The sequence below is a fragment of the Rissa tridactyla genome, chromosome 6 (assembly GCF_028500815.1).
Source record: "Rissa tridactyla isolate bRisTri1 chromosome 6, bRisTri1.patW.cur.20221130, whole genome shotgun sequence".
In the NCBI taxonomy this organism is placed as follows: Eukaryota; Metazoa; Chordata; class Aves; order Charadriiformes; family Laridae; genus Rissa; species Rissa tridactyla.
In genome coordinates, this window is record NC_071471.1 from 30,458,129 (window position 1) to 30,472,451 (window position 14,323).

Below are 14,323 nucleotides of genomic sequence, written 5' to 3' on the forward strand. Positions count from 1 at the left end.
GCCAGTATAACTAATACGAGATCTTAATAATAAAAATAGGTAGCATCTATTTGCCTGATGTATGTGATCCACGCTTAGTTCCACACCATCAGTTGAAAAGTGTATGAACGCATGATTTTGAATCTGGGCAGAGCGCCAGGGGTATGCTATGCTAATATATATCTATCTTTTATTAAGAGTCCTTCCTGGGTTTTAGATAGCATGTAATTACACAGCCAATCTAAGGAAGAGGGACTAAAGATCACCAAGGAGAAGAGACTGATGGGGAGAAAAGGTGAGCAAGAAAAAAAGCAGACCTGAAGAAGGCAGAAACAAATGGTCATGTGTGTGGGAGGAACCTGCCAGGTGGAAGTACGACATGCTGGTTTACTCAAGACATAAGGAACTCAATCCTGCCTCTGTTCAGGCTGCTCAGAGATGAAAGAGCCAGAGACCGAACGGATCTTGCAGCGAGCAACTCTTGCAGTGTTGAAGGGTTTCTCTAGCACAGGGGTAGAAGTGTTTCCAGAATTTAGAGTTGAGGCCTTTGTGTTTTCTGGCCAAATCTCAGGATCCCCAAATTCACCTTGCGGTTCAGGGAAGCACAGGCCTCTCATTTTTGAACTTCTGAAAATGACAAAAGAGCTCATGGCAGAACTGTGAAGTTTTTGTGACTGCTGCAGGCGCAAGCAGCAGTGGAACATGTGACGCTGTAACTCAGAGAGTGACAGAAACCCTGAGATCTCTCTCCTCTCAAAATCCTTTGGCTGCGTTAATGCAAACGACACCCTTGAGCACATCGTCTTTCCAATCTACTTGCAAGAAAGTTGCTGTAAGTCTCACTATCCCTTTGTGCCACTTTGTACTGAAAACTTCACCTTTGCTTTCACATCTCTGGCAGGTGTGACAGTTTCTGAGCTGCCATTGCAGGTGAGAAGATGCCTCCAGCCTGCTTTCTGCATCCCCAGAAGCTGTTCTCTCATGGTGCAGATAAACGAGCTGGTGTTTCTCCAGATCAGCGTAACTGGGAGACGGTTCCATAACCTGGGGCTTCATCCCACCCCACACTTCATGGAAGGGGATGTACAACTGCATATCTGCAACGACCTGGCCAAGGTGTGAGATGAGAGTCCAGCAAGCAGCTTAGTCTCTGAATCCTGTGAAATGTGGAGAGCTTGACAGCTTCTTCAGCAGAGTGTGGGAGCTCCCATCACCCCATGTTCTGGAGATGTGTGCTGGCAGCTGCAGGGGTCAGAAGCCTGGAAGGAGAGAGGATAAATGGATGATGCATGGTGAAAGCACACACAGATGAGAAACAAAACTGCATCCGGAACCATACACAGCTCAGCTTACCCCTAGAGCTACTGGCCATTCGGTCACGTGCAGATGCACCTGCTCCTGCTCTAACATGGCCATGGTACCAACAGTTGATTTCATTTTGCTTTAAGTTTGTTGGGAAGTGAAATTATTACAGATGCTTTAGGAACCAGATCCTAGCCCTGGTAGCTAAATCTAGCCTAGTGTATGATTTGAGAATGTAATGTGTATTATGCGGGTTATTGGTAAGGTCCTGTGTTGTCCTAATGTACCTCTTTTCACAAGAGTTTTTGATTTAAACCACCTTATTTATGAAAGTTAAGGAAAAAGATAAGAAACACAAAAGTACCCGCGTTCGCTGTTGGCCCTCTCCTTGGTGAGGCTGGGTGGTAATTTTCTTGCCAATGACACATCCCTCATCAGAAGGAGAGGAAGAACCAGCTCCAGAATTGTGTCCTGGGGCACCGGGAGGTGCACACCTACAAGGGGCGAAGCTGGTGTCGCTGGCCTGGCATGCAGGAGGCAGACGCCAGCAGGATGAACAGCCAGAGGCATAGGGTGCTGAAGAGCCTGAAGAACCAGATGCCAAACTTAGTGTGACAGAAGCTGCAGGACAGAGGGGTGTCACTGTACGTTAATCACACCCTTCCTGGTCTCTATCCCTTACAGGTGACTTTGTAGCCTCATGCCTTGGCTTTTGACTGAGGGAAACCATGTTCTCAAAGTCTCTCTTGATGCTCCACAACCCCACTGCTTGGAGTACTCTGGATTTATGCTTTTTTTTTCTCAGGCAATGCAGGGAAATAAGGTGAATTATCTGCTGCCTAAAAGGGACCTGGATTGCAGAATCACAAGGGGAATCATAGAATCATAGAATTGTTAGGGTTGGAAGGGACCTTAAAGATCATCTAGTTCCAACCCCCTGCCATGGGCAGGGACATCTCCCACTAGATCAGGTTGCTCAGAGCCCCGTCCAGCCTGGCCTTAGAAACTTCCAGGGATGGGGCCTCCACCACCTCTCTGGGCAACCTGTTCCAGTGTCTCACCACCCTCCTGGTGAAGAACTTCTTCCTAACGTCCAATCTGAATCGTCCCATCTCTAGTTTTAATCCGTTCCCTCTAGTCCTACCATTACCCGACATCCTAAAAAGTCCCTCACCAGCTTTCTTGTAGGCCCCCTTAAGATACTGGTAGGCCACTATAAGGTCTCCTCGGAGTCGCCTTTTCTCCAGACTGAACAATGCCAACTCTCTCAGTCTGTCCTCATAGGAGAGGTGCTCCAGCCCTCTGATCATCCTCGTGGCCCTTCTCTGGATACATTTCAGCATGTCCATATCTTTCTTGTAGCAGGGGCTCCAGAATTGGATGCAGTACTCCAGGTGGGGTCTCACGAGAGTGGAGTAGAGGGGCAGAATCACCTCCCTCGACCTGCTGGCCACGCTTCTGCTGCTGCAGCCCAGGATACGATTGGCTTTCTGGGCTGCTAGTGCACACTGACGGCTCATGTTGAGCCTGTCATCTACCAGCACCCCGAAGTCCTTTTCTTCAGGACTGCTCTGAAGCCAGTCACTGCCCAGCCTATATCGGTGCTTGGGATTGCCCCAACCCAGATGGAGGGCCTTGCACTTGGCCTTGTTGAACTTCATGAGGTTGGCATGGGCCCACCTCTCCAGCCTGTCATGGTCCCTCTGGATGGCATCCCCTCCCTCCAGCATGTCAGCTGCCCTACACAGCTTGGTTCTTACCATTAATGTACCTATAGAAATTTTTGCTGTTTCCCTTGATCTCCTTGGCTAGATTTAATTCTAACTGAGCTTTAGCTTTTCTCACCAGGTCTCTTGCTGTTCGGACAGCTTCCTTATATGCCCCTCATTCTAGCTGTCCTTTCTTACACTCCTTATAAAGTTTCTTTTTGTGTGACAGTGTGTCCAGGAGCTCCCTATTCATCCAGGCAGGTCTCCTAGCATTCTTTCCTGCCTTGCTCTTTGTCGGTATAGTTTGCTCCTGGACACAGAGAAGGTGATCCTTGAATACTGACCAGCTGTCCTGGGCCCCCCTTCCCTCTAGAGCTTTGTCCCACGGCACTTTGGCCAGCAGATCCCTGAAGCGATCAAAGTCTGCATGCCTAAAGTCCAGGTCATAAGCTTGGAATATATCCTCCTAGTTGCCCTGAGGATCTTAAATTCTATTGCTTCCTGGTCACTGCAGCCAAGGTTATTCCTGAGCCTCACGTTGGTCACCAGCCCTTCCCTGTTGGTGAGAATGAGGTCCAGCCTAGCACCTTTTCTTGTTGGTTCCTCTACCATTTGGAGGAGGAAGCTGTCATCTATGCATTCCAGGTGCCTTGCAGTGTTGTCCCTCCAGCAGATGTCAGGGTGGTTGAAATCCCCCATGAGGACCAGGGCCTGTGAACACAAAGCCACTTCTATCTGCCTGTGGAGGGCCTCACCTGCTTGGCTCTGCTGGTCAGGTGGCCTGTAGCAGACCCCTGCTGTAACATCACCTTCCCCTATCTTCCCTTTAATCTTAACCCATACACTCTCAACGAGTTCCTCGTCCTTCCCCATGTGGAGCTCCATCGATTCTAGCTGGTCACTGATGTAGAGGGCAACACCTCCTCCCCTCCTCCCCTGCCTGTCCTTCCTAAAGAGCTTGTATCCATCTATCCCCACATTCCAGTCATGGGAATCATCCCACCAAGTTTCAGTAATGGCCACTATGTCATGGCTTTCCAGCAGCATAGTGGGAAGAGATGGTATGAGTCAAGAGATAATGCCAACATTAAAAGATAAAATGGATTAACATCTCCCTGCATGCAGAAAGCTGGATGGGTGGAGCAAGAGGTTGCAATAGCAGGTTAAAAAGGGATGAGACAGCTGGCCATCCTTATATTTTTCGCTTAAAGAAAAGAAATCCATCCCAAAAGCTGAGCTTAGCTGACACTATCCTGCAAAGTCCACGTCAGCCAGCCAGGTTGGTTGGCTGCAGTCAGGAGGTGTCAGGACAACCTGACTAAAAGACCCTCCTGGCTGACCTCCGTGTGACTAATGCAGCTGATTTTCACCCGCAGGCTCCAGCAAGAGGGTGCAAAAATGATCCATGGGAAATAGCTCACAATCGTGTATTTCCATTCCTATTTCAGCCTGGGATCCCAGCTTTAACGAGTCTTGAGACAAATGAGGCCATGCACTCGCTTGCCCACGGCAACTGTTCCAGCGTGTCTGCAGGCTGACACGAACCATGGTAGAAGGCCTGTTTAGGATGTGATTAAAGAGGTAATTCTCCCTCCCTGCGCAGATGAGATCTAAGCGTGGCTTAAGTAAATTACTGAATGGCTTGTTATAGCCCTGGCTGAGTTCCCTTGCTGCACAGAGCCTAGTTTTTTTACATCCAATTTGCTGTGACACAACAGCGTCCCAACACCTGCATTTCTGTGCTTGCCTGACACCCCTTCTCTGGAAGATGGGACCCCGGGGACCTGCTGCGGATGGCTCTGAGGCACAGGCTAAGCACCATCAGTTTTCCTAATAGTTTCTGATGTTCATTCCCTGAAAGCTCCCCCCTCCCGACAGTGCTGGTCCATGGTTTGATCTTCAGGGACTAGCTGACTGAAAGCCAGAAGCACTTTGCTCTTGGCTGAAGGATTTTTAACAGAAGCACACTTTATTCATCGTGTGGTACAGACGTCGGGGAGGCTAACAAGCCCCAAACCCCTCTTGTTTCCTGCTCTTCTACCCTGCCCCCAACAGCTTTTTGGCTCTTGGTCTGTGTCCTGGCAAGGCTCTCGACCCCTCCAGCTCCCTCCCTGCTCCCCCACATCACAGACTGACCTCTGCACTTTGGTTGGGCCATTTTTCTGTGGAGTTTAAAATCACTTTGAGCACCTTTGTGATCTTTCATGCCATCTTTTTTTCCATTCGCACCTCAGGAGGACTGGCCAGTGGCCGGTGGTCTCCATCGTCCTGCCCCGGGCAACCAATGGCCCCAGTTTAGCTTCTCGGGCATTGCCTGGTTCTTGCCATAAACCAGAAGATTTAATCCCCTCTGAAGGCTGTAGCGTAGACAAGGATTCAACAGAGGAATGGGACCTGTTTGTGTCAAACAGAACACGCTGTCAGAACAAAGAACACATGGAAGCGTGGCCTGACGATGGTGGCCCCTTGGCATGGGTCAAGCGCAAAAAGCCCACGATGCTCCCACAGCACCTCGTATCCCTGAAACGGAGAGGCAGAAACTCCACTTGCTCGATATTAAGCAGCTTCTTGGGACGGGGAGAGGCAGCATTTGAGGGGGAGCCACTGCCAGCACATCCAGCCTGCCGCCCCCTGCTCCGGGGGACCGGGGGGGACCCAGCCCGCCTCGTCCCCGCCGCGAACGTGCGCCGGCCGTGTCGGCCCGGTTACGGGGGGATGCCGGTGCTGGGGCCCGGCGGCGGAACGTTCCGAGCGCGGCCGCGCGTTCCGGGGGAAGGAGCCGCCAGAGGGACACCGGCGCCGCCATCATGGCGGCCTGAGGCGCGGCGGGCACGGCGCCGGGAGCCGGCGGGCGGGGAGGCCGTGAGCGGAGAGGTAACGCCGGGGGAAGGGAGGAGCCGCCCGTCCCTCCGCGCACCGGCCCTTTCCCTTCTCGGGTCCGCGGCCGCGTCTCGGCGCTGCCGGGCGTGCGGGTCCCCTGAGAAGCGAGCGGGAACCGGGGCGGCGGTGAGGGGCGAAAGGGCCCCGCGGCGGGACCCCGGGTAAATCGCCCCCTGCGGTGGGTCTCGGCCCGCCCCGTGGGGCCCGAGGGCCCTGCCGGGGGTCTGTGGGGACGGGAGGGCCGGGGGGCCTGGCCGCCCCCCTCCTGTGGGGTCTGCCTGCCATGAAACCCTTTCAGGGGCCTTAGCGAGGCGTGGTGAGGGGAGAAGCCCGTGTGTGGGTTCCTGTGGCCTTTGGGCGAGCTCCGTTAAGGTGTTTTCCGTTTGTATTTTACTCGCTTCTCAGCAGGGTACGCCAGTTGTGGAGAGAGCAGTGCGGTAGGTTCCGGTGACACGGCTGTGCAGGCAGGTTGCAATAGCAACGCGTTTGCCTGAATGTAAACTTAGAGAGGGGCAAAAAAATTGTTTTTTCTTTTTCAGTAGGGCACAGATAAACCCCCATTAGTCTTTTGTAACCTCATACATCAGTGCGTGCTTTGATTACCTGTGAGGGAGGACAACGGCTTGGGAACTGTGAAATCTGGATTTCATTCTTAGCTCAGTCACTTCATGTGCTCTCCTGAGAAAATTGGCTGTCCTCTGTGTCTGCTCCTTATCTGTGAGCGGGGAGATTAGTACCGATGTACCCTCAGGTGTCTTAGGAAACCACGTTGAGAGTTACCTGTATTGCAGGGATTTCTCAGTCAAAATTGAGGTGCTCTTCAGTCAGGCTACACGCGTGCCTTTGGTGAAACAAAAAGACTTTACACTGATAACCAAGAAATTTTTGTTCAGAGAGTGCAAAAGATTGCTCGGTCAGGTTGAGACCATTTGTATCTGCAAGTGTAACGGACTGGAGTAAGGTGTATTTTTAGAATTTGACTGGTAAAGGAAGCTGGTTCTGTTGCCTTCACAAGTCTTAATTTGGTTAGGCATGGCAAAACAGTGCAAACACCTGTGTGACTGTACCACCTCCCACGAGGGCAGATGTGCTCCCAGTGGTCACGCAGAATGTTACAGCTTCTGTCATGTCTGGTTTTCTATACCAGAGTAAAAGATACGTGCTATGCTTGAGAATTATCTGATACAAACATAACACAAAAAAAAGCCCTTATCTGCCAAGCTCCTTGTTTGGTGTCTGAATAATATGCTTCGGAAGTTTTTTCTTAGTTGTTTGTAAACAAATAACTGATTTTGTTGAACTTGTTAATAAATAGTGTTTTACATTTCAAAAGCAACTTGTTGGTGCTGGGAGACAACATGCACACCAGAAATGTCGGGCAGCAGCTGAAGACAAAGACCTTTCTTTATGGGGACTTAAATAGAGCCTTTGTGGAAAGGGTATTTTTATCAGTTCAGCTTTCCAGTTAACCCAAAACACTTGAACTGTGCAATGTAGACTGGTGAGCTACTTATAGACCACAGTTGTTTTTGCCTTTTAGGCTCAGAAAGCAATAGGAATTATGGACTCATGCTTTACCTATAGCTGATATCAAAGCAAAAGGTACGATTTGCAGGCCTACAAGCTGGATCAATTCTTCACAGATAAATAAGTTAGTTGCTGTTTTGAAGCTGTGTAATGAGGAAGGAGGAAGTCTTAGCTGGCCTCTAATAGACATAATAATAAACATCTTTGCAGTTGGCATTATTTGTCAGCATTGGTAGAAGGAAAAGTCTGAAAACAGCATCAAATCTAAGCTCCTTTCCTGTTAGCAGGAGTAAATCCTTTTAGGGAACTGACTGGACAGTCTGCAGAAATTTTGCTCAGATATTGTGTGAATTGTTTTTTGCTCCCCAGATAAATCAGCAGTCGAACCTGCTGGGTTCCTGGCCTGCCCTCTGAATACTGAAGAAAAACCTGGCTCTGCTGACACCAAAATGTTACTATGCTGAGCATACCTTCTGATCCACTGCCAGACAGAATTCAGTGGAGGAGAAAGGATGTATTAATATCATGTTCTTTTGTTGACAGATTGATAACCTAGAATGGCAGGAGAACAGAAACCATCCTGCAATCTTCTAGAGCAGTTTATTTTACTCGCCAAAGGTACAAGTGGCTCAGCTCTGACTGCTCTTATAAATCAAGTGCTGGAGGCTCCTGGGGTTTATGTCTTTGGAGAGCTATTGGAGCTAACAAATGTGCAAGAGGTAAGAGATGAGTTTCTATCCTAATGCCCCTTCTGCACTCCCAGTATAAAGGATCCCCAGAAGTTTCTACAGGCTGCGTGTGTGTGAAATTTCTGTGCCAGGAGGGGCTTGGTGCAACTTACCTTGCTTCTGAGATGTTTGTGTATGAGACATTGATGTTGCTTTTGCCTGTATATATTAGGTGTTAAAAAATACCTATATAAAGCTTTGCTACCTTAATGTGATCGCCAATACAGCAAAAGCCTGGCAGCAGCTCAGTAACAATTTTAAGAAGGCACCTAGCCAGCCAACAACAAAAAAAATCCTTTTCTACTCCTTCATTGTCCTGGAAAGCATAACTTCAGCACTCTCCAAAAGTCTTCATGAACAGATGTCTAATCAGGCCTGGGTGGTAACCAAATCCAAATCTTTTCAAACCAGGGTGGAAAGTCAGTCCCAGAGCTTTTCCTGCGAATGGCTCGCCAGCACCCCTCTCTACTACAATGAGGGAATCTAGGTTGAGTGTCTCTGCAGATGAAGTAATGTGGCATACGGCAAGTTTGGCTTTCCAAACAGGCTGTTAGATATGCCGAAAAATGCCTCTATAGTTATTCAGCATCAAATCGCAAGTATGGGTTTTTTTCCCCCTGGATCTGTGTGCAGCAGAAGGTATTAAAAAACCCCTCAATAAAAATTACTGCTTGGTGCTGCAGTTATTCCAGTGAAGCGTTTGCATGTGAGGGGGGTGCTATTACTTTCAAATGCGGTCAACTTAAAATGTTCTAGCTTGCTTTGCTTTAAAGTTTTTGTGGCTCTGCAGTTAAGCTGTCTTAGCTTTCCCAGTACCCAGTAATAGTAAGGATGCTGAACCAATGCCATTGCCTGCTTACTTGCCACATGATGAGAAGAGCTGGCCCTGTAGGTTGTCAGCTGAAATTAAGAGTCACGTTTTCTTTTACCTGCTGAAGCGCTGCACAAAGCAGTTGACTGTCTGAACTGTAGTTAAGTTCTGGTGCGTCGAAATAGCTGGATCATGTTGACTCTGAAAATGCTGAAATTTGCTGCTGCTCATGAGGCCTTAGAGAGTGTCCAGCTCTTTAAGGTCTGGACATAATCGCTTTTCTGGGTACTACTTGTCCTGTGTAGATTTAAAACATGCTCTGGAGAAGTTGCCTACCAGTGTTGTATTGGCTATTACCGTGTTACATGGAATTTGTTTTGTTTTCTTCCCATCCAGCTTGCTGAAGGGTCTAATGCTGCTTATTTCCAGCTGCTGAACCTGTTTGCGTACGGAACGTACCCAGACTATGTAGGTAAGAGACTGTTGCCTGTTTGCAGAGTACGAGACTGGGTTGCTCTTTAGAATTGTCAGAGGCGGTTCTTTGCTTTCTGTGGTACCTGGTGTAGTGTCGCTGGCTGAAAGTGTCCAAGAACATAATTTGTTTGGGAGGCGAATTATTTGTAGGGAGTCTATGGGTCATATGTGCTTTTTAATTGCTAAAATGTGAGGGAAGGGATAGAGACTGTGGTGTTTTACTGGTTTGGATTGGACTGAAGCACTGGTTCGAATTGGTCTGTAGCAGTATTCATTGACGTTCACAGGCCGCTTACCACTGTGGAGTGCAATTTCAGACATCTGTTTTGAAATTCAGATGACAATGGTTATGGAAGCTGCAGAAAACTTAGACAAAATTGTTTTGCATTATTTATAAAAACCTGTATGGTTTATGCGATAACCTCTTATTCTGTGATGGCATTGCTGAAACAAAACGAAGCATTTCTTAGCAAGAATACAAATTGAAATAATGACTTCTATACAGCTTCAGAAGGACTACGTGTGAATCATCTTAGTATCTGTCGGGGTGTGCTTTTATCTCTGGTGCTTATGCTTCCATTTTGCTACAATTTAATACTTCATTTGCAGGTAGCAGCCTAATCCAGACCATTACAGAATGTGACAAATAATTCTGTCATAGTGTTGGTTATCACTGTGGTGGATGAGCTCTCTAGTTTCTGTAAGGAGAAGTGGCATCCGTAAGTGCAGGGACTGGAAATTCCAGTGGCTGTAGAGCAACACGAGCCTCGTGAATTCTGTGACTGATTAGAGGATGTGTTTGCTGTGCATAGGTCTTGTGTCCCAGCATGTGACGGTGCAGTTTGTTCTTCCTTTTCTAGTGAAGAAAGAGAATGGGGAGAAAAGTAGTCAAAATGTAGAGCACTGAATGAGGTGGGATGGATGGGAGAACTTGAGTGGCCCTAAAACACTAATTTCCGTTAAAGCAGATATTTTAAAGAGTTTCTTTGCTTTGGAAAGCTGCCAGTTTCCTTTCAGTTTAAATATTCATGAGGCACATGAATATAATGCAATGACAGTGAGGCCATATAAGTATCTAGAGTAATAATTTCTCCTTTCTTGCTTAGCCTGGTGCTTTACACTTTTGACCCTAAATTCTGCAGTTTTTCAGAGAAATAAGACCAGCGGTATTTACAACCAGATCAGCAAAGGGGGAAGATTTTATTCTGTCAGCGCTTTAATGAAAAAAGCATTGACCAACCGTTTTGGCAGGACACCATTTGTGTAGATGTGAATTACGTTCTAATTCCAAAACCAGAATTACTAAAGAACAGAGAAAAATGGCATTGCAACTAGTTTTTTAACTTTTCCTGTCTCTCCCTGGGTGTGCTAATCTGTCATCAGCGGCACCTTTATCTGCTCACTGGCACCTCCAGTAGCTGGAGGAGTTCAGCCTTCTGGGGTTTAGTGAAGCATAGCTGGCCTGAAGTTTTGCAGCCTGGGTTATATAATTCATGAAGGAAAGTCCTGAATCCTGTCTTTTTAACATTAACAGCAAACAAAGATAACCTGCCTGAATTAACAACGACTCAGAAAAACAAGCTGAAACACTTGACGATTGTAAGCCTGGCTTCCCGAATGAAGGTAAAGTACACAGTGTATGATAGCAGTCTTTTTTGTTTGTTTGTTTTTGAAAATGGCATTGACTTCATAGCATTGGAGTTGTATCAGACTGCATGAGTACTTGCAAAAAATCCTGCAGCTAGGAAAGTACCTGTAATGTAGAGGTAATTTGGAATATGGAATTTGGTCAGTAAGGTCTGGGGAACTGTATGGCTTCTTTCACTGCAGGAGATGGAGGATCATTCTTAAAAACACTGACTTCTTGTTCTGGAGATAACTAATCAACTCTGTTAATTTCTTTCACCATCCCATTACCTTTTTTCCTCCATAACGTGCTATGTCAAAGCTTCAGGAATGACCAAAGTTATGTCAGAATATTACGTAACCTAGTAGCAGGCGTTTGTTCTGCCATGCTCCCTCAGTGCTGTACTTGCTGGCTAAAGTGTGGGATACAATAAACATTTGGGGCTTGACTTTCTGAGACTTAGCTGTTCATTTTGGCTCTAGGACTGTTAACTTATTCTTGGACTTGCTGTTTTTAGTGCATTCCCTATTCTGTGTTGCTGAAGGACCTGGATATGAGGAATCTGAGGGAGCTGGAAGATCTGATTATTGAAGCGGTTTATACAGATATTATCCAGGGGAAGCTGGATCAACGAAACCAGGTGCTAGAGGTGGATTTTTGTATCGGCAGAGACATTCAGAAGAAGGACATCAGTAACATTGTTAAAACACTCCAGGAATGGTGAGGCAGTCTCTCCACCTTTCTTGTTCCTTGTACATAACTTACCCTGTTTTTTTCGTATTCCTTAAAGTTTCAAGTGCTGGCGCAATTTCCCCATGTTCCATTAATCAGAAGTCTTATGCTGTAAGTAGGCACTTGGAGGAGTTATTCTATTGGACAAGTTTTCCAAGATCCCATCTAGGATTCAGTTTGTGTTCTATATCAAGTCAAACTATACTAGGCCTTGAGATTCTGCTCTCACTGTAGCTTTTACACGGCAGAACCCTAGTGAGGAATCAAGGCCTTGTCAAACAGACTTGCCAAACTGGACTCATGGTCTTATGGTGGGAGCTACTCCTCTTTCTGCTGTTACACTTGATAACAAAACCAGAACTGTCCATTACTTTTCAGCCTTTTTCACTGTAATGAAGACTGCATGGGCAAATCGCAGCTCTTTGGAGGGGATGTCTCTTCAAGCTCAAAGTTTCAGATGCCTTTGTTTGCCTTTTTGTTCCTGCAGACGCAGGCTGCATGCAGCCATATGGGGACTGTGGTACTATCTTCTGTACCTTTGCCAGGAAGCCACTTCTCATCTTTTTGTAGGATTCCCTTCCCACCCAAAGAAATTCCTCTGTAGACTGTGGAGCCTGTGGCAGGTTTTGAGATGACTGGGAATTGCTTCCTAGTTGCTATGGTAATGGGTGCATGAAAAGTAATTAAACTGCTGGGCAAATATGCTGTCCTGAGGTGGGGGCAGGTTTTTTGCTTCTCTACTCCAACTCCCTCAATCCCATCTCAGTGGGAGGGCTCTGGCAGCTTCCAGGACCTTACAGCATTGTTTGGAAGGTAATAATGAACCCACTGCCAATTCCCTTTCTGTCTTCTCCAGTTACAATATCTGTGTTGGAGGAGTGCTCTTGTCTTTTGAATGCTTAAGAGGCAGGGGGATTGTCTCAATCTGCCTTTTTTGTTTGATTTAAAACTTTTACTTACTTTTGAAAAATGCATCGCATCTCTGTTTAAGCGGTAATTATGATTGAAAAGGAAGTTAAAAGTGCATTGAACCTGCATTTACTTTTTGATGGGCAGGTAAGAGTAACATGGACTAGCTAAAGATTGCTGTGAAATACATTGGGTAAACAGCAAAGCTTTTTCCTGACAGCTTTTTGGAACTCAACTCTTGAAGCAGGAAGTATAAATTTCATAATCTCCTAAACATATAGGCGAGCATGACTTTTCAGATTGCCTATTTGAGCTGCTCCACAGAGAACTCATAAAGACTGTTTGACATTGTATTGTGCAGGTGTGATGGTTGCGAAGCAGTTCTTTTAGGAATTGAGCAGCAAGTACTTAGAGCCAACCAATACAAAGAGAACCATCACCGAACTCAACAGCAGGTAGAGATGGAGGTGAGTCCAGAGTCACTTCAGACTGCTATGTGCTTGTTGATAAGTGTATGTTTGTTTGCTAAAGAAAATAATCTGGTAACACCTGGTTCATGGTTGTGGCTTCTCTGAAGTAGGCTAGCAATCATGCAAATCAGATGTGCTGGTTTGGGGTAGGAAGAAAACACATCTGCTTCCATGTGCTAGTAACACCACAAACATCAAATTTGCTCACTCTGAGCAGGTTGGAACTTTTCTTTATAAATTTTTATAAATCTAGGCTGGGTGGCTGCGCTAGCTATGGTTTCCTGAGTTGATTTGTTAGGGAAAGTGCTTTTAATGCAGAGCAATTCTGTTCCTTTTGTAGAAGGCAGGCAGGAAGGAAAAAGCAGTTCACTTTGTTTTAAACCTGAAGGTGTAGTTAACAAAAATCTCTCGAGTCTCATTGCTTTTGCAAAAAGTGCCCTGGGCAGCTTCCTTTGGCATCTTTCTCTTGGGGTCAAGTTGAGCACCCAGACAGGGCTCTGACACGCTCTCTTCAGCAGCGTGACCTGGGAGCGCTCCTGCTCTGCTGCATTTGCAGTTAGGCAGCAGATGGCAGCACGGGCACGCGATTTCGGCCCCTGCTGATGTGTATTTACTTGTGAGAACAAATCTTGGCTAATACAGCTGTAAAGGTGAAAATGGTCCTCCTGAGACACTTGCTCAGGGTTTATTTCTTGCAGAGTGCTGCATCCCTGCAGGTTTACGTTTGCCTTCTGAAGCAGCGTATGCTTGGCGGCTTGATTGGCATCCATAGCAGATTTGGCTTGCCAGATGCCTTTGACCTGGAGTTGGCACACCTGACTCCTAAACTTGTTTTGGCCTGGAATTTTTTTTTTTTAAGGTTTGCTCATTGTATTTCTGGTGAGCCCAACAGGCTTCCAGGGGACAGAGTATGGTGCCTGGTGCTGTATCTCTCCTTTTCAGCCAGAGTAGCAGAAGCACTACTGCTGCCTCCCCCAAAACCAAATTCTGTTCCTGCTTCTAGCAAATATCTGTGGCTCAGCCAGCCAGTTAGGCCAAATGGCATTTTCTGTTTTCATGTGCTGTCCTAAGAGTAAGTTTGCTTTTTCACAGTCTCCTTTGTCCTTCCTGCTTCTGGCCGACAGAATGGTAGGATGGCTGCCTTCTGCACCGAGGTGGTAGTTGGTCCCTTCAGC

The 14,323-nt window shown here is 47.0% G+C and overlaps 1 protein-coding gene and 1 long non-coding RNA gene across 10 annotated transcripts in view; one reads left to right on the forward strand and one right to left on the reverse strand.

Moving 5' to 3' along the window:
* Positions 1-5,795, reverse strand: LOC128911156 (uncharacterized). The gene is made up of 3 exons (XR_008467015.1): positions 5,502-5,795; positions 5,127-5,384; positions 1-1,238 (listed from the first exon to the last, which is right to left on the reverse strand). It is a non-coding gene; the product is annotated as an uncharacterized LOC128911156 (long non-coding RNA).
* The window catches only part of COPS7B (COP9 signalosome subunit 7B), a 19,044-nt gene continuing 10,477 nt past the window's right edge, over positions 5,757-14,323 (forward strand). For all 9 annotated transcript variants that reach the window (XR_008467011.1, XR_008467012.1, XR_008467010.1 and 6 more), the window contains exons 1-6: positions 5,757-5,864; positions 7,941-8,116; positions 9,333-9,408; positions 10,945-11,033; positions 11,555-11,757; positions 13,040-13,145. Coding sequence is in view for 4 of the 9 variants with exons in the window: in XM_054205503.1 (XP_054061478.1) it covers positions 7,955-8,116; positions 9,333-9,408; positions 10,945-11,033; positions 11,555-11,757; positions 13,040-13,145 (636 nt within the window). In the remaining 5 variants the exon portion in view is untranslated. The remainder of the gene's footprint in view (positions 5,865-7,940; positions 8,117-9,332; positions 9,409-10,944; positions 11,034-11,554; positions 11,758-13,039; positions 13,146-14,323) is intronic.